Consider the following 19,110-nt stretch of genomic DNA (forward strand, 5'->3'; position numbering starts at 1 on the left):
GCCGCGATGCGTGAGCAGAGCCGAGGGAGAGCGGCGAGGAAGAGGTTCCTGGACGACGGACGGTTGGCAGAGACGCTGGGGGCAGCGAACTCACAACGGTGGGGCAGCTTCGACGGAAAGGCCCTCTGAACTCTGAACTTTAAAACTTTTGGGTGCGTGTGAGAGGCACCGTGCTGTGTGGGCGCCCGTTCAAGTTAGCCTGTTGGCCGGCGCCTTTACAAAATAAATAAATAAAAAAAGTTTGTTGTGTGGATTTCGATAGCATGGCCATCTCGGGGGTCGTGCCTTCGCTGAGGCCGCGAGGGAGTGGAACGGGCCAGGAGCAGAGCAGGACGGCTCTGCGAGGAGGCAACACGAGGAGGGACGCCGAAGACGGTAGCTGCAGCGGGAGAGCTCAGCGTGGTCCTGCGGAGTCGGTGCCAGTTTGTCCTGGTCGGTGAATCGAAGGAGCGGACTGGCGTTGGTGCAGCTTCATCTGACCCCCCTCGAACCCCGGTGCTTAGTACAGTGTCAACGGTTGAAAAGGCCACCTAGGGCCCCGCCAGGAGAGGAGGAGTGCCGCGGTGACACGCCGCGGAAAGTGCAGCCTGAGGGCGGCTGCTGAGAGGGAGCTGGTGACGAGCGGGGGTGGCCACGTGGTTGCTATCACGCCCGCACTGAATTGCTAGCAGCGTGGCTCCCCGTTGAGTGAGCTCCTGCGGCGTTCACCCCACGTGAGTTGACGGTACTGTCCCACTGGACTGAGTGGCCTCGTGGTCATTGCCGAGGATGGCAATGGCTTGTTGGGGGAGCTGTGTAACGTCGGCGCACAAGACATTGTTAGCGTTCTCCCACACAGGGCATGCTGGGATATGGGAGCGAACAGAACATTTAAGTGTAATGTTAGCGTCTTTATTGTAACATGTTTCCCTTTTAGTTCTCCCTTGTGTGTGATCCTTTTTGTGTGGGGGGCTGTGTCCTCCCCTGTATGTGTAGGGTGTGTGTGTACTTGACCTGCTCCGTGTGTATTGTGTTCTGTGTCTGTGTCCCTGCACTCGTTCTCAGCAAATAAACCTTTTGAATGGACAACTGTGTGTGTCGCTATCAAATCGTTACAATGTGTTTGTTCGACCGTTTTATTGTGAGCCCTGTATGTGTTTAGCTTGGTTTCTTGATGGCTAGCTCGCTAGCTAATGGGGGTTTAGCGTAGCAGTCACCTGCTACCGATGTTGCAGGGGGAGCTATGTCGTGAAAAATGCGAGCCCAAATCAGGCAAAAACCCAGAAACAGCGAAGGAATAACCAGACCTGCATAGGGCTTCTTTAAAAGGCTGCTTATCAACACTTACAAGCTGCATGTTAACAGTTAGTTAATGTTATTAAAGGATAACAACAGTTAACTAACTGTTAGTAGTGAATTGTTAACTGCTTATTATGCACTGTTAAGTATATAAGTATATATAAGTATATATACTCTTTTGATCCCGTGAGGGAAATTTGGTCTCTGCATTTATCCCAATCCGTGAATTAGTGAAACACACACAGCACACAGTGTACACAGGGTGAGGTGAAGCACACACTAATCCCGGCACAGTGAGCTGCCTGCATCAACAGCGGCGCTCGGGGAGCAGTGAGGGGTTAGGTGCCTTGCTCAAGGGCACTTCAGCTGTGCCTACTGGTCGGGGTTCGAACCGGCAACCCTCCGATGTGCTAACCAGTAGGCCACGGCTGTCCTTAATACCTAATAAGCACATGTTATTCTAAAGCGTTACCATTTCAATTTCCGAATCTTACATGGGACAGTAGCTATGGAAATAAAGCACCACATTTGCCAGCTGTTGAAAAAGGAACACTTACAGGAGACTCTGGCAATAGATCACATAGATCTCTGTTTCTCATGTCAAGGTCACCAAGTACTGTCGGAAAAAAAGGTAGAGCAGCTAGGCAGCTATGGTGCTACACTCCGGGGTAATTTTTAAAATCATGGCTGGAATTTTCCTTTCCAATACAACATACTAAATAATATTAGATAATAATTTATGTTGCACATTAGTCTCTCAGTAAGATAAAAGATACAGTGTGTGATTCTAATCATACACTTTAAAATTCACAGTGACTGTCAGCTATCTATTAGGTATAACTGCTCAAAATGCATATACAAAGATGGTGAAGTGCCTTTCAATAAGTCACATCTTGTAATTGCCATTAGGGTTTTCAATTGAATTCCAATTGTCTTTTCCTTGTCCCGGAAATACATTTTCTCTAATTGAAAGACTACTGACATTTGCTCAATGTTTCTTAAATATAAAATGAGCAAAATAATAGATCAATAGTCCTCACAGCGTCCTAATGGCGGCCACAACAAACTCTTTCATATGCCGTCACAAACTCTTTCATAAGCATGTCACTGTTTGAACTTATTCATGCTCATATTTCACTCATGCCCTCCAGTTATATTACATGTATTTATTGTACATTCCTGATGCTCTGTCTATTTTGTGTGTGTATTAACAGATAGGTGCACATATACTGTTGAAATCGCACCAAGCGTTTCACTCGCATTTCATTCATTCGTCCAATGTAAGTCCCTGTTTATTTAAAAATGTTAATGTAACCATAACATGCTTGCCGACTTTGTTACAATGGTGGTTCATGGACAATGTCTGTTGTAAATGCTAACAAGTTCTTTGAAGAGAGTCAACTGTTAAAAGAAGTTCACTCCTTACCAGTAAGGTAGCTCTCCCTGGTGGTTCTTAGGGAAGCGCGCTCCTGTCCCGGGACAGCTATAAGCTTTGGGTGTGTTCACGAGTGTCACGGTTTCACCCGTGGAAAATCAATTAACTTTCTTAAGCGGTTGTAAGTGATTGTTGTGTTATAATTGTTAAGTAATGCTGTTGTGAAGGCCTGATGTTTGGTACCGTATTAATTTATATAATCTCATATTTAGTCTTGCAATGACAGAACACCCCTGTGTTTATGGTTGATATGGGCTGGGGGAAATTCAGTCACCCTTTAAAGGAGGGGAGGTTTCATTTGTATACCTTTTGAATTGGAGAGATGCTAATCCCAATGCTCCTGACGTGATTTGCCCTCAGTTGTGTGAGGTATTCGTTAGCCATTTTGTTTGCGACTTATGTCTTTATTTTGTAGTGGTTGCCCATAGCCATATTTTTTGTAAATATTTTATTTTTCCCAATTTTGATGAACCCTATTTTTCTTTGCACTGGGATACCTCAAACACCCTGGTGGGGGTTTAACAAACTGCAAAACGGAATTTTTGACTGCATATTGCCTCTTTGTGCCAACCCTTAAGACCCTCAATATACTACCCTTCAACAGTGTGTGAAGCCAAATGTGTGGGTTGTGTTTCACTTAGACAGAATTCAAGGGATAGTAGTTCACCTGTTCTTATGAATTGTGAAATGATGTAGAGGTCCCTCTTCATGTCCTTGTTGCTCAAATCCTGCAGAGGTTAAAAAAACAGTATTAGGTACGAACCATGGGATTTCATTCTAATTTTGAAACAACTGTAAATGGAGTGGCAAGTTGGACACATTAAAGAGTTTACCGTGAATAAAGCACACAGTCGATCCATTTTCTCTGGGTTCTTGGGGCCACCATTTTTGCTGAGTCGCACCATAAACTTCTCACTGTGCATGAAAATAACAAGGCTGTGGATGATGTGCTCTTCATGACAGTTTTTTGGAGAGCAAACAGAATATAACCAACATGTAATGTCTGATGCAGAGGATACTGTACCATGAGGGCAAATGATGGTTTAGTTCTTCAAAAGCAGATTTGACACAGTAAAACAACTGTTATCAACAACCTTTCCAGTAAAGATCTATGCCATCTGGTTAATTTCAAAATTATTCTGCAGACAGTTCATAGGAAGGGACAATAAAACCAATAAAGCTGGCTTTATATTTGTTGCATTGGAATTCATGTCTCGTTTGTTGATTTGTTTTTCGATATAAAATAAATAAAAAATAAAAAAAACAACAACAGGAACAAGTTGACACCAGGCAAATTATTATTAGGGAGGAAAAATAATTTAGTCGCCCCTTACTGGTTTTGTTCCTAATGCTAAGCAAAATTAGTAGGATTTTCCATACAGTCGTTTTTATATATTCAATTATTTTTAGTGAGTTTTCTCTGGTCTCCACATGCGTTCAAATTTGACTTACAATGTATACATTCTGGAGAGGCCAATGAAGACACATATACCACAATGAACATACCAACAATTCAACAGTAACAATGTAACATTCAGAACATCACTTAAATTAAACAAAACCGAAGTACATCACAGAGATATAAGATAAACACTCACAAATAAACACGCATGCACACACACATACAAAAAAAGGAGGAGGGGGGGGGGGGGGTGCAGTGATTCCAACCAATGATCATACACAAGGTCTGAAATTGTTTTCTATATGACCTATAAATGGTTGCCATACTTTCCAGAATTTCCTTTCTGAGCCTCCTAAGGCAATTAGGGCTGCAGCTATCGATTCTTTTTGTAATCGATTAATCTAGCACTTTATCGATCGATTATTTGGATATTTTTTTTTTTTTTTTTGCATTTTTAAACAACCAAAACACATAATGCAGAACGAAAATGACATGGCTGTAAAATGATCAAGCAATTGGCACAGAGGTATTTATTCTAACTCCAACATTAGGCTACAAAACTAAACCCATTTATTGCAATTTACCCATTTAGTGTTTTTAAGTGTCAGTGCCATCAATTAAATAATGTTCAAAATGCTCTCTGTAAAATTGCAGCCTCTTGTGCATGACTTAGCTGAGCGAACAAAGCTGCCCATACTATGTTGTGAAGTGCTGGGAGGGAGAAGAGGGAAAGCAATTTAATGTATTAACGTGTAGCCTACAACAAGTTTCATGCTGTAATCTAGACCTGACATCAACATAAATATCTGTTTTATGTAGATTTCTACACCTGCAGCATTTACCATTACCATTACCATTACTAACAAATCATTTTACCATTAGGCTACTAAAAAATGGCCTACCATTAGGCTACTAACAAATAATTTTACCATTAGGCTACTAAAAAATCATTTCTGGGGTGAGCCTATGGTAACCTAGCAACCTGTGTGTGTGTGTGTGTGTGTGTGTGCACGCGTGCGGTGCGTGAGGAAAGATGAGGGTGCATGCATGTGTGTGAGGGGTTCTTTTTTAGGCATACTGTCTTGCAATTGAACGTGAATAAGTTTACTTACTTAAAAACATCAAAGCTAAACAAGCTATCATGACATCGCTACAAATACAGTATGTGATTAAAATCAGCCAACATCAATGTAGGCTATAGGCTACGTAGATAGATGATAGATAGGCTAGATAGATTGATAAATAGCCTAGCCTACTTTATTAACGCTTGGTGAAACAGCATGGAGTGGATATTTAGGTTCAGATGCTTGTTCTTTTACTTTTTGAGTATGTAATGATCCCAAAACTTTACTTGAAAACTTTAAACATTCTCTGCCATTTATGGATATCTTGACTCCGCCATCGCGCCAGCTAAATTCAGAACGTACGATTCACGCGCTAGTGGTGTGCTTCCTGAACAACGGTCCGTGTGGAACAATCAGATCCCTGCGCGTATAGTGCGCGTCATAGGAATTTAACGAGGCTTCGAGGCAGGATTTTTGCCTCGAGTAATTTTTGTAATCGAGTTATTCGAGTGACTCGATGAATCGTTTCAGCCCTAAAGGCAATCCTTATTCTCTAACTTAAGATGGGCCATAATATCTACCACCCAACGGCCATATGATGGAGGGATATCAGACTTCCAGTTCAGTAAAATGATTTGTCTCGTCAACATACTTGTAAATGCAATGACAACTGATTGTGAAGTTGTAAATTCAGACCCCAAAGGTGCAATCCCAAAAATCCCAATCAAAGGGTCAGGGTCTACTAATGTAATCTCTCACCTGCAAATACCTAAATAAATATGCCTGTGGGATTGCATACTGTTGAACTGCCAGTTGGAAAGGTAAAAAAGAACCATTAACAAACAAACCTTTAACATAGGTCAAACCCTATTGGGCAGCCGTGGCCTACTGGTTAGCGCTTCAGACTTGTAACCGGAGGGTTGCCGATTCGAACCCCGACCAGTAGGCACGGCTGAAGTGCCCTTGAGCAAGGCACCTAACCCCTCACTGCTCCCCGAACGCCTGCTGTTGTTGCAGGCAGCTCACTGCGCTGGGATTAGTGTGTGCTTCACCTCACTGTGTGTTCACTGTGTGCTGAGCATGTTTCACTAATTCACAGATTGGGATAAATGCAGAGACCAAATTTCCCTCACAGGATCAAAAGAGTATATATATACCTTCCCACTCTATAGAAGGAAGGCTGGGTCCATCATAGATGGCGGGAAAAAATGATTTGCTGCTATTGGACTGGATGACAAGGTACTGTAGCTTCATGTTTGAAATGTAATCTAAACTGAGACCATATTTTAAGTGTTGCACTCACTACTGGATTATTGGTTAAATACTTAAGAGGCGCTGGAGCGCACTAACCTGGCAATAGCCAGATGAATTTCGCTCCGCCTAGCTCCACTCATCCATCTGGAACCGATCCATTGAAGTGTTGCTTCAGAAGGCTGGGCCTAATCAAAAAATGCTTGCATATGATTGAATAAGCCACTTGTCCGTCATCTATTGACGTGCTACTTCAACCACTCACATCGAAGCCAACCCGTGACGCTAATAACAGACTCACAGTCGCTTCTACGCTATGTCACATCTATGAAACTCCCGCCCTGCGTCCTGATTGGCTAAACCATAAAGTTGGTTGGAGAAATCACTCTCAATGGAAGAGGTCCCAGATGGATGTGAGTGAAGCTAGGCGGAGCTAAGCGGAACGACATTCATCTGGCTAGGGTCAGGTTAGGAGCGCACACCAATGCTGCTAAACTGCCAAGATGACATGCACTTTGCTCCATCAATGCCCATACTGGTTGACTCTGAGTAGGTGACATCCAGAATTGGATTTTATGTACATTGGCGACCCAGTAGTAATTAATAAAGTTTGGGAGACCCAAACCTCATTCGTTCTTATGTCATCGCAAAAACTTTCCTGATTCGTGGAACTGTTTTGTTCCAAATAAAGGAAGATATAAGCTGATCTAAATCTTTAAAGTATGCCTTGGGAATAAACACAGGTAGTGTCTGAAACAAAAACAAAAATTTTGAACATTTTAACAGAGTTAATGATAATGCCAATGATAAAGGCAAGAAGGCCCAGCTGGATCGCTCTTTGTGCTATCTAACAGGGCCCTAAAGTTTTTTTTATACAGATCTCTAAAGTTACTCGTCACTGTAACACCTAAGTAAGTGAAGCTATCTCGTATTACTTATAATAATAATAATAATAATAATAATAATAATAATAATAACTAGAAGATGTAATTCCAGGGAATTACCATTGCATGTAAATGCAAAAAACTGCTGTGTATAACATTACTTACAGTATGATTATTCAGATTACATAGACTTACAGTATTCTTGAAAACCACTTACTTGGTTAGATGTTAGCTTAGAGTATATGACAGTCAGTACAAATACATTGTCAATTCAATATTGATCAACATTCATTGTTTTAATACAGTAGAATGATACTCAGAGACTGCAGAATGATACTCAGAACACACTAATGAACACTTAACAACCAATGCAAGCTTGAAGTAAAAAAAACGGTAACACTTTATAATAATTACACACAATTCATCATTTATTAAGCCTTTGTTACTTATTAGTTAATGGTTTGTTCATCATTAGTAATTTCTTGTTCATACATAATTTATCATCAGTAAAGCATTTGTTCACACAATTATAAATGGTTTGTTCATAGTAAATAAGCCTATCCAAAAAATATGTTTGTAAGTACATGATTTATACTTAATAAGTAATGAAACAACCACTTATAATGAAATCATTTTATTATTATAAACCAGTTGCAAACTATTACAAAATGCTTTGTTCATCATTTGTAAAGCATTGTTCCTATGTTAATTCTCATAAATAAAGTATTTGTACACACAGTTATAAATGGTTTGTTCATAGTAAATAAGCCTATATCTAAAATATGTTTATGAATTATTATTAATACTTAATAAATTATGCAATATACACATGCACTAATGATTAGTTAGGGTGAGGATACATATTTTATAAACCACTTCCTAATACTACAATTCATGATTAACTCAGGGATTACAAGTGGTTAGTTAATGATATTTTGTGAGCTTATCTAAAGTGAGGACTTTCTATGCCTTGCAACACATTTTCAAATGAGTTGTAAAGATTACATTCACATTCATTCATTTAGCAGACAAGCGACGTACACATGTCAATTAAATTGAAGGCCATTGACATAACTGTGAAAGCCGGGAATCGAACCCCCAACTTTTCAGGCTACTGCATGCTAGTCTAGCTCCTTATCCACTACACTACCTTGGCCCAGATAGAAACCCCTATGCAAGAGTTTCTGTTTTCTTTTACTACACACTGTTATTAAACATCTGTAAACTATTATTATAAAGCATTATTCCTACATTAATTCTCATCTGTAAATCATGTTTACACACAGTTAAAAATGGTTTGTTCATAGTAAACACGCATATCTATATTATATTTTTGAATTGACTGTTGTAATACCACTTGGCAGAGGTAGTGTAGTGGCTAGGGAGCCGGGTTAACATGCAGTTACCCATAAAGTTGGGGGTTCAAACCCCGGTGTCCACCAATGTGGCCTTGCACTTTAATTTCACTGACATGTGTAAGTCGCTTACAGTGTCGGCTAAATGAATAAATGCAAGTGTAAACTTTATAACTCATTTGTAAATGTGTTGCAAGGCATAAAATGTTCTCACTTTAGATGAGCTCACAAAATATCATTAACTAACCATTTGTAACTCCTGAGATAATTATTAATTATAGTATTAGGAAGTGGTTTATAAAATATGTATCCTCAACCTACAGTAACTAGTCATTAGTGCATGTGTATGTAACAACTGTTAAATAATGGAAATATTACTTAATCAAAAACATATTATTGCATCATTTATTAAGTATTAACAATAATGTATAAACATATTTAAGATATAGGCTTATTTACTATGAATAAACTATTTATAACTGTGTGAACAAATGCTTTACTGATGATAAATTAGAAATTACTGATGATGAACAAACCATTAACTAATAAGTAACAAAGACTTAATAAATGATGAATTGTGTGTAGTTATTATAAAGTGTTACCAAAAAATCTAAGTTGTTGATACCAATTTTAAAGTTAACCAATAATGATAAGGGAGAAACAAGATGTCTACTGAATTTACATTCTTACAGAACTTGATGATGCCAATCATATTATCTTAAGACAGATCTATTTATCAGTTTTAATTCTGAACTGGCAGCAACAGCTAGAGGCCTCAGTTAATGAAAATAGGTCAAATTTGATGGTGATATATACTGAAGAATAAAAGAGTAAGCCCTTCACATGATCAGTTTTAGACAGAACTTAGGTGTTACGTCCCCCAGCTCTGGTGTTTGCTCCTACATGTGTTTGGCGAACCCTGTTGGGTGCAGTGTCTTCTCCTTTACTTAATTGCAGGTGAGCCACACCTGAGTGAGGCCTACCTGCGCTATAAAAGGACTCTGGGACCGCTCCTGAAGGGGCGCACACAGAGAATGACATCCGAGTTACAGCCGTGCCTGCTGTCTCATTGACTTCCGTCTAGCCGTCCACCCGGCTGTAGAAAGCGTTCCGCTACCGTAGTTGCTAGTTATTGTTAACCTACCTATTATTTTGATACCCATTCTGTTAAATAAACATACGCCTATTTTTGATACGAGCTGATCAGTGTGCGTCTCCCCTTCATGTTAAGGGTGGTGTCCGACTGCCCCTAACATTAGGTTAGAATCTTAATTTTCACACAGCACAGCTCAGGTCTAAAAACAGAGGTCTAACAGCACAGCTAAGTTTCACAGATGTTACAGCACAGGTATGATTCAAAGGTATGAATGGTCGACAAATATGATTCACAAGTATACAAGTTCCATATAGTATAGTCCTCACACAACAATATAGTTCTCAGAATGTCTCAGTGTAGATCTCGGATAAGTCTCAGTATGGTTAAATGTTATGTGCACAGATATGTTGAGATATGGTCACATGTTTGTAAGAATGTATGTCAGTAGGTATGTTGCTAGCAACATTGCCAGAGATGTATGGTTGACAGGTGTGCACACAGACAGGCACACACGTAATGTCATACACGGTCATCACCACTGGTCTGGTCTGGTCTGGAACCTAAAAGGCAAAAGAAAACAAGTTTAACAGTTATACCAAAACAATACAAGGAATGTCTGCAATTGTCCAGAACAGTAGCCTATTCATGGCTTTCATAAGGTCCCTTTCCACAGGAGTATTAATCAAGCACCAATGCATTCATAATCTAGGTGCTTGACGCCTGTGGAAAGGGACCTGATGAAACCCATCAATAGATGAACTATGATAACATACCGTGATAGTGTTTACTTAGGCTACGTAAGAATCAGGAGCATAGAATGAAAACGTAGCCATGGCCTATTTGATACACAAACAAGCGGTGTAGGTAACAACCATGATGGGTTTTATCAGGTTCCTTCACACAGTATAATCAAGCACCAGTTTGCATTCATAATCTATTCTAGGTGCTTGATTCTATACACCCATGGAAAGTGACCTGATGAATAGAACCAGAGCTATAGTATCTGTAGGCCTAGCTGCTAGCTACTTCTCTGGTTTACGTTAACGTTCTAGTTAAAACGCTGCTGGTTAGTAGGCCTAATTAACAAATGTAACGTTAGTGCATTACGTTTGATTGTCGTTAGCTATCGAAACCTACAGCTACAGGGTTCGTACACCTATTCCAAGATCAAATTCAAGCACTTTTCAAGCACTTTCAAGGTCAATTTTCAAGCTTTTCCAGCACTTTACAGCGGTGGCAAATGACATTATACGAATATACTAACTCAAAATGATTTTCACTTTTTTATCTTTTAACAGACAAAATTGTGTTTCTTAATAGCAGGAAAAGAAATTAAAGGAAAACTTAAAAATGTGTCACCTGTCTGGAAGTAGACTTTGCTTGCTATCTAACTGGCTGAGTCAATATACCAAAAATAAATAAATAAATAAAATAAGAAAAGAAAATAAATCACCCAACAAATAACTATTCTTTGCTGAATATGTGAACTCAAACTAATGTTAAGGCTGCTCTTTCATGACAGTCAAGACTGATTATGTCTCTTTCTTGCCTACAACGGCATGCAGACAGGCCTACATTTGTTATCATGAGCTACCAACCAGTAGGCTAGCAATGCGGAGATGTGACGTTGGGTGACGTAAAGATGACTGAGTTGTCATATAATTGGATAAATTTAACTTCTTGCCAAAAGGCACGATATGCAAATATGCATGGTGTTTTAATGTCTTTCCACTTGTAGGGCCTATAAGCATTAAACCACAAAACTGAGCTGAAGTTTGACATGACCAAGCCAAGATTCTAATACCGAGGTCATGGGTGTTGATAGAAATGTTGCCCCCCGCAAAATACTATGGGGGTCCGGGGGCATGCCCCCAAGGAAGAAAAAATTAAAAAATAACCCCTTAAATGATGACTTATGGTGAATATTGCGGAAACTAATAGATACATTTACATAAATATAATTTATACATTATAGCATAAATCACACTTAGAAATACAGCCTATTAGGCATATGGTACATTTATAAAAGAGCAAAGTAGCCTATATATGCCTATGAAAGACTTAACCATAGAGGGCTGTAATGTAAAGGCTATCATGATCATTTTGCCGTATGACGTAGAAACATTTGTTCAGTTTATAACATGTTTTGTTTATAACTTAAACCAACACACTTTTCCACAATATTCTACTTTTTTAGATGCACCTGTATATTTCAAGAGCATTTTCTCCAATTGGTTTTGAGGATATTTATACTGATCTCTGCTCCATCTTTATTTAAGAATGCTCTGCTTCTCCTCATCAGAGTAGTGAATGTTGCATTTATAAATTGCAGGGTCATAGGCTGCGGAGCTTGTACCTTCTGACACAGTGAGTGTCACATCTTGTCTCTCACTCACTTGTGAGGGCCCTTTGCCTATTATTTCCCTCCCTTCTCCTAACTCTTTCTCCTCATTTCCACCTTTCTGCCTGATTTCCCTTCTCCCGTCTCCTGTGTAAATAACTGACCGATAATCAATATCATGCTTAGATAATATCCATATAAATATCTACTATTATCTACTATCTAGGCTACTATCAGTGCAGGTTAGCTAGCTGCAACTCCACTGAATTTCAGCATAACATTTTGCGTAGGCCTTGAAGTCAGCCTTTGTTCAGGTCTGACGATTATTTATTTTGGACAATGGATTTGTGGGTATTGAAGTTTATTTGAGCTGCGTGAGACACTGTGTTGCGTCGTTAGTTAAGACATAGCTCCGCGATAGCAGTCAACTTTACTTTCGTTTTGACATGTCAGAGGTATATCTACAACTACGTGTTGCGTGACGCTGCGTTGATGCAAGGATAATTGTCTTGTCGGCTATTTTTAGTTAATGAATAAAACAAAATTTGAAGAAAGAAAGGTGACCTCTATGGTAGATACGGCTATAGACATGACTGGTGCGGTTTTGCATTCACATGCCATAAAGTTTCGTCTCCCTCTTCAACCTAACTTTTTGCTTGTCTTCCAATGATTGGAGCTAAGTAGCCTATTCAATAATATGTTAGCTTTAATGGCGACCTAGCTAGCAATGCATCTGTAAGACCCTAGGCCTACATGATTTCTGTTCAGCAGTCCGAAATAGCTGTTTTCTAACCAACGCTCATTGAAACGGCAACCTCACTTCATGTTGATGGTCATCTCCGACTGTGTGCAGGGGGGGCGTTGTCACGCATGAAAACAGACTGGCAGATCAGTCACATAGCCTACGCAGATCGGTGCGCAACCGAGGACCATGGCGGAGAAGTTTTAATTTTAAACTCTCCGACTTTCTGCATCTAATAAGCTAACTATTCCGTCAGATAGCTATTTGTGTCAAAAGAAATACACTTACAATTTTAAGCATTTTCAAGCACTTTATCCGAAATGCAAGCACTTTTCAAACCTTGAAAACGCAACATTAAAATTCAAGCATTTTCAAGGATTTCAAGCACCCGTACGAACCCTGAGCTAACCGGTCACTGTAAAGTTGACGACATATTAACGTTGATTAACAGTGGGTTTCCTTACATAATAAATATCAACGTAGCAAGGTGCTAACGTCAACTATTTCACTAACGTTAAAATGTTACCTAACGTTATAGTTTAGCTTATTTGTGACCCATCATTTCATACAATGCTAACGTTACATAATGTTTGACGACATAAATGGCTCAAATACCAAAAACCGGAACACTTACCTTGTCTGTAATTAGAGAAATGTGCCTCTGAAGGAGAGTTTTACGACCAAATAAAGTGACCACGTCACAGCAGGCGAAGACGTTCAGAAGATTCACAGCTCCAGTGGTAGCTCACACTCAGCTGCTGATTGCAGCTGCAGGTCACGTCATAATGCTAAAAGTTGCAGCCACGGTGGTCAATGTTAACTCTATGGGAATTTATTGCTCTTTTATTGTAAATATGTTAAAAAGTATAACGTTTACAAATGTAAAAAGACAATGTACAATTGTCCGTTACAAGATCTTTGTAAGAGTGTTTGAATGACGTCAAACGGTTCAGTGGTTTTAGAGCCTTTGAACGTCAAATTTGGTCAGAAGAAGAATAATAACTAGAAAAGCATTTCCTGAAGGAAATACAGTGCATGAAAATGCCAAAAATATGATGTAAAATATCATACAGAGTAAAAACAAATAATGCAGATATAGTTGCAATAGTATTGCTAGGGTACATATGTTGGTTGTTATGCCAAATTAAGTGGTTGCTATGCTGGTTGCTTAGGTAATCCTGTTGGTTGCTATGGTGGTTGCTAGGTTGAAGTTGTGGTGGTTGCTAGGTTGTTGCTAGGGTATTTGACATGGTTGCTAGGCTGTTGCTAGGATATTTGACATGGTTGCTAGGCTGTTGCTAGGGTTTTTGACATGGTTACTAGGCTGTTGCTAGGGTACTTGTGGTGGTTGCTATGCTGGTTGCTAGGTTAAACTCATTGGTTGCTATATTGGTTGCTAGGTTTTAACTGTGGAAGTGGTTGCTAGGCTGTTGCTAGGGTATTTGACATGGTTACTAGGCTGTTGCTATGGTACTTGAGGTTGTTGCTAGGCTGTTGCTAGGTTAGTTGTGGTGGTTGCTAGGCTGGTTGCTAGGTTAAAGGCATTGGTTGCTATATCGGTTGCTTGGTTGTAACTGTGGAAGTGGTTGCTAGGCTTTTGCCTGGGTATTTGACATGGTTGCTAGGCTGTTGCTAGGGTATTTGGCATGGTTGCTATGCTGTTGCTAGGGTACTTGAGGTGGTTGCTAGGCTGTTGCTAGGTCAGTTGTGGTGGTTGCTATGCTGGTTGCTAGGTTAAACTGCTATGTTGGTTGCAACTGTATAAGTGATTGCTAGGCTGTTGGTAGGGTATTTGACATGGTTGCTAGTCTGTTGCTAGGGTACTTGAAGTGGTTTCTAGGCTGTTGCTAGGTTAGTTGGGGTGGTTGCTATGCTGGTTGCTAGGTTAAACTCATTGGTTGCTAGGTTGTAACTGTGGAAGTGGTTGCTAGGCTGTTACTAGGGTATTTGACATGGTTGCTATATTGGTTGCTAGGTAGATGAGGTTTAATAGTTGGAATGACTAAACATTTAAATAGGTGGATAGTTTAAATCAGTGTTTTTCGACCACTGTGCCGGGGCACACTAGTGTGCCGTGAGAGATCATCAGGTGTGCCGCAGAAAATTACTGAAATGTCACTCACTGGTCCAAAAAAGCAACTGTTGCATCAAAGAATTTATAACCACATGCTCTCATTGATTGTATGATTGCACTATTTGTGGTATGCAGGCATTGTACAACGGGGCCCCCATATCCAGTATTCACATAATCATCACATATCCACAGACCTCTCAAGTCTCACGCATTGAGCGTGAGACACACGCATTTCAATGACTTCACACGCTCACACGCCACACATGGCATTTCTCACTCCGAGAAATTATTAACTTGCCCGCACAGAAATTTCTAAGGGCTATATTTTACAAACGTGTCACACAACGTTGCTGTCTGTGCGCTCATTCAGCTCAGAAAGCTGCTGTTCAGTTACTAACCTATCGGCCAATCAGAAAATAGGATTTCTCAACCAATCAGGAAATAGTTTTGTTTTGATATGGACTCGCGACGTGGAGACTGCTGGTCCGCGGAGTCGTCGAGTGAAATTAGGCCCGGTGCTTCGTCTGATAATTTGCTGCGCAGTTGATCAAGATACCGTGGACCGACAAAAAAAGAAAACAAACGTTTCTGCTATCGATGTCATTAAACATGGAGCCATACAATAAAGTGGTGGTATGAGCCTTCATTCAATGCAGGCGTCTGCGCGAGAGAAACTGAAACTAATCGATAACGTTGGTATCAAAGCTCCGCTTCAACCTGTTGAATGCTATTTAATTGTTTAATGGCACTTAATAGAACAACGTTGATTTTTGGAACTTCCATAGAAACAGAGCAGAGACTGTATACACTGTATAGCACTGAGTATTGTATAGTCAAATTTGAATATAACATGGCCAAAAGCTATTGTAGCCTTCTTTCTATCTGTTAAAGATCAACAGATCGGTGATTTACGCCTATCTGCTCGCCAAAAAAGCTGGTATTGTGTTTTCTGAATCCTTACATTCAGGCATTCAAATTAAACTTCATTAAAAAACATGTATTTTTTTCTCCCTTTCCTACCAATATATGATGCTTGCATGAGGGAAACATCCCAAAACAATAGCACCCATACAATTGTTGCTGTTTTGAGAAGTATGTGTGTCAAGGTCCCCTTGTTTAGCTAGCACATGAGGTTTTATCATGGCTGACAGGAAAGGGGACAGTTGCAACTGTCCCCGTACAGTCCCGTACAATGCATAAATATGATAATATAAAATATATATTTTTAAAAACATGTTTTACATGACAATAGTCTAAATAAAAGTGAATTGCCTCCCAAATTGTTCCATTCTTCCTATGTCACTAAAGTTCTATTGTATTTTATATCAATTTGAATATATTGCACATAAGGCCTACTCATCTAGACAAATCTATAATTGTCATCTAATCAAAGCTGGTGAATAAATAACACTGTAATATTATTATAACTTACATAACTTGTATTTACATACAAAAATAATCATTTTGCTGCACTGACATATATTGTAATATATTGTATTTTTAACATGTTGCAACCATCCCCAAACAATGTTACAACTGTCCCCGGGCCCGGGGTCAGTTGCAACATCTGACTCCTTACATTCAAATGCAAATTGTAAAAAATGTAGATTCTGTAATTATCTTTAAATGGTTTAGACTATTAACAGACATATGTAAGTGTATTGTATAAAAAATTGGTTTGTCTAATCCAAACCGTCTCTGAGTAACAGAGCCAAATGCAAAAAGTTTTGCAACTGTCCCCGGTCTCCCCTACATTAGTAAAGCAGTCCTCTGATGTGCATGTCACAAAACATTTAAGTGAAAGTGCATGTATAACAATATAGGCATAATAATGATTGTGATAATGATAATGACAATTTGATTTGGAGGGAGTGGGGTTGGGTACGTGTAGATGAGCCCTATGACTCCAAAGTCTGCCATGACTTGGCCTCAGGTCAAAGAAGTTTGAGAAAGGCTGGTCTACATAACCTGCAGAGGTTTGCAGTGATGCGCCTGAAGACACAGCTTGAGGACCCAGTCAGTTACGTCACAATATGCACATTTGTTTAAATTCATACCTACGTAATCACCATGACCAAAATTGTACTTTTTTTTTACTTTGAATCTTGAAAATATTGACCTACTGTACCTACCGACCCATTTTTTTTATTTTTTTGGCTGTTACTGCAAACAAGAATATTTTTAAGGATGGCCTCATGACTGTGAAAATGGCTGACATTGAACCAAAGTGCTTTAAATGGGAGCCCCCAGTATCAGTCATCAAGGCATCAAAATCTGCCACAAACACTTACAACACACATCACTCATAAACACACACACACACACACACTGTCAGAACCACCACTGTTCAAGAGACCATTTTGGGGCTAAATGTGCTTTTTCTCATTTGGTTGTTTTCTGTTTGTTTAGAGCAGAATGAGCCACTGCTGTTCAAAGGGCCCATTTGGGTGAAATTATTATTATAATTTATGTTATTATTATTTATTATTATTTACTATAGGGTTCTAGAATAATTTGTGCTCTCTCATGAAGCTGGGTCGATGGGACATGGGGAGGGTGGGTCTGTTGATCGGGGGGAAGGGGCGTGGCGCCACGAGTAGTTCAAGCAGACATAGGACTTTCATGTACTTCGATAACATGCTAACTAACTACAGTGGGTAGGAGTCATAGTTGATGACAAGTAACAGTTACAATGGCTGAACAGTTAAAAAGTTCAGTAGTTTAAAGGGTTAAATTGTTTAACAGTGAAATATTGTAGTGAGGACTTTTATTTTGAAACAGTTTTTGGCAGAGGAAGCAGTTGAACAGGGTGTGTAGTCTTAATTAGGCATATTCGATCTACGTAATAATCAGGTAATAACGTTCGCAGCGGCCATTTTGTTGATATAGAAAATGCATAGGTAGGTCTATTTAATGCAGCTGTCGATTGACAAGCGCGACAGCGCCGGTATTATCGCTGTAGGCTATTTATTTATTTGTACAAAATTTAACGTGATGGTACAATAGGCCTACAGGCCGTTCTAACAACAGCAATACAGGCCGTTCTAACAACAGCAAAGAGCCCTAGAGTCACCCACTGTCAGAAACATACCTGTCAACTTTTTTCCAGCTGTCTTCCTGTTTTAATATTTTCCCGTAAAATATCCCATATTTTATTACTTTCATAACATTAGTCCCATCGGACTTGGCCGTTTCTGTACTGTTGTCCTGTACCCCTGCCCTTCCAGCGAAAATATGTTTTTAAAGCATCGTTTTTCTTGCCTGAAGGCGACCTTAGAGTGATCTGAACAGTGTGGGAGAGAGCACGATTTGACGCCAATCTTTCAAGCAAAGTCTCATTAGACCTAGCTTCACACCTCGTTTGATTAGTGCAGCAGTTTTGTAGTAGGCCTATGAATTCTTGCTCTCAGCAGGGGGATAGCAATAGAAAGACGAATGTTGACATTTTCCTGTATTTTGGGTGAGTAACCTGGAAAATCTTCCTTATTTTTGTTGCTCAATGTTGAAAGCTATGGTCAGAAAACGAGAAGGGAATGAGACTACTGAGAAGTAGTCAGTGCAGGAGAGACTTGTGGCTACATAGGATAAATAGCCTAGACTAAACTTACAGCCAACTCCTCACATCCATCGCCATTATTATATTTGTATTATTAAAACTATATTGTCCTCTGTAGGCTTAAGTTAAATACGTTTTAGACAGTGCAGACAGCTGCCCCTATGCAATGCGGAGACATCAGCAGTAGCCTGATGTAGTCGTCTACCGTAGATTACCTTTGGACATATTGCATTTGCATAGATAGCATTGCTAGGTAGGCAATGTTAGCCAACGTTTACAGTAGCCTATAGGCTAATATATTTATTCATGATGCGCCCTTCTCAGCTCGTCTTAGTGGCACGGCAAGTGGCAAATAGTAGGAACAAACTCAGCGGAGAAAGATACCAGTAGATAGGCCTACTTATGATTTGTATAGTGTTTTGTTCACTTGGATTTTGGAAATGTTACAGAGAAATATGTTAGCCCTTTCTGCATCCAGATCATAAAGTTGCATCATAGATCCTCCTGTAGAAGTTATCAGACAAAAACGATCACTGGCTAACCCACTTTAAACTACTTTAGCAAAGTCCTTGGCTGCAGGTTGTGAGCAACAGGCAAACGCAAGATACAATTGCAGTCCAATGAGATGCAAC

At 39.7% G+C, this 19,110-nt stretch overlaps 1 protein-coding gene across 1 annotated transcript in view; it reads right to left on the reverse strand.

Annotated features, from left to right (window-relative positions):
- Positions 1-19,110, reverse strand: part of dock3 (dedicator of cytokinesis 3) — a 576,384-nt gene that overhangs the window by 427,527 nt on the left and 129,747 nt on the right. Inside the window, exons 10-11 of the mRNA XM_042088883.1 lie at positions 3,547-3,628; positions 3,381-3,441 (exon numbers count right to left, since the gene is read on the reverse strand). Of these exons, the coding sequence (XP_041944817.1) occupies positions 3,381-3,441; positions 3,547-3,628 (143 nt within the window). The remainder of the gene's footprint in view (positions 1-3,380; positions 3,442-3,546; positions 3,629-19,110) is intronic.

The sequence above is a fragment of the Alosa sapidissima genome, chromosome 4, assembly GCF_018492685.1.
Source record: "Alosa sapidissima isolate fAloSap1 chromosome 4, fAloSap1.pri, whole genome shotgun sequence".
Classification (NCBI taxonomy): domain Eukaryota; kingdom Metazoa; phylum Chordata; class Actinopteri; order Clupeiformes; family Clupeidae; genus Alosa; species Alosa sapidissima.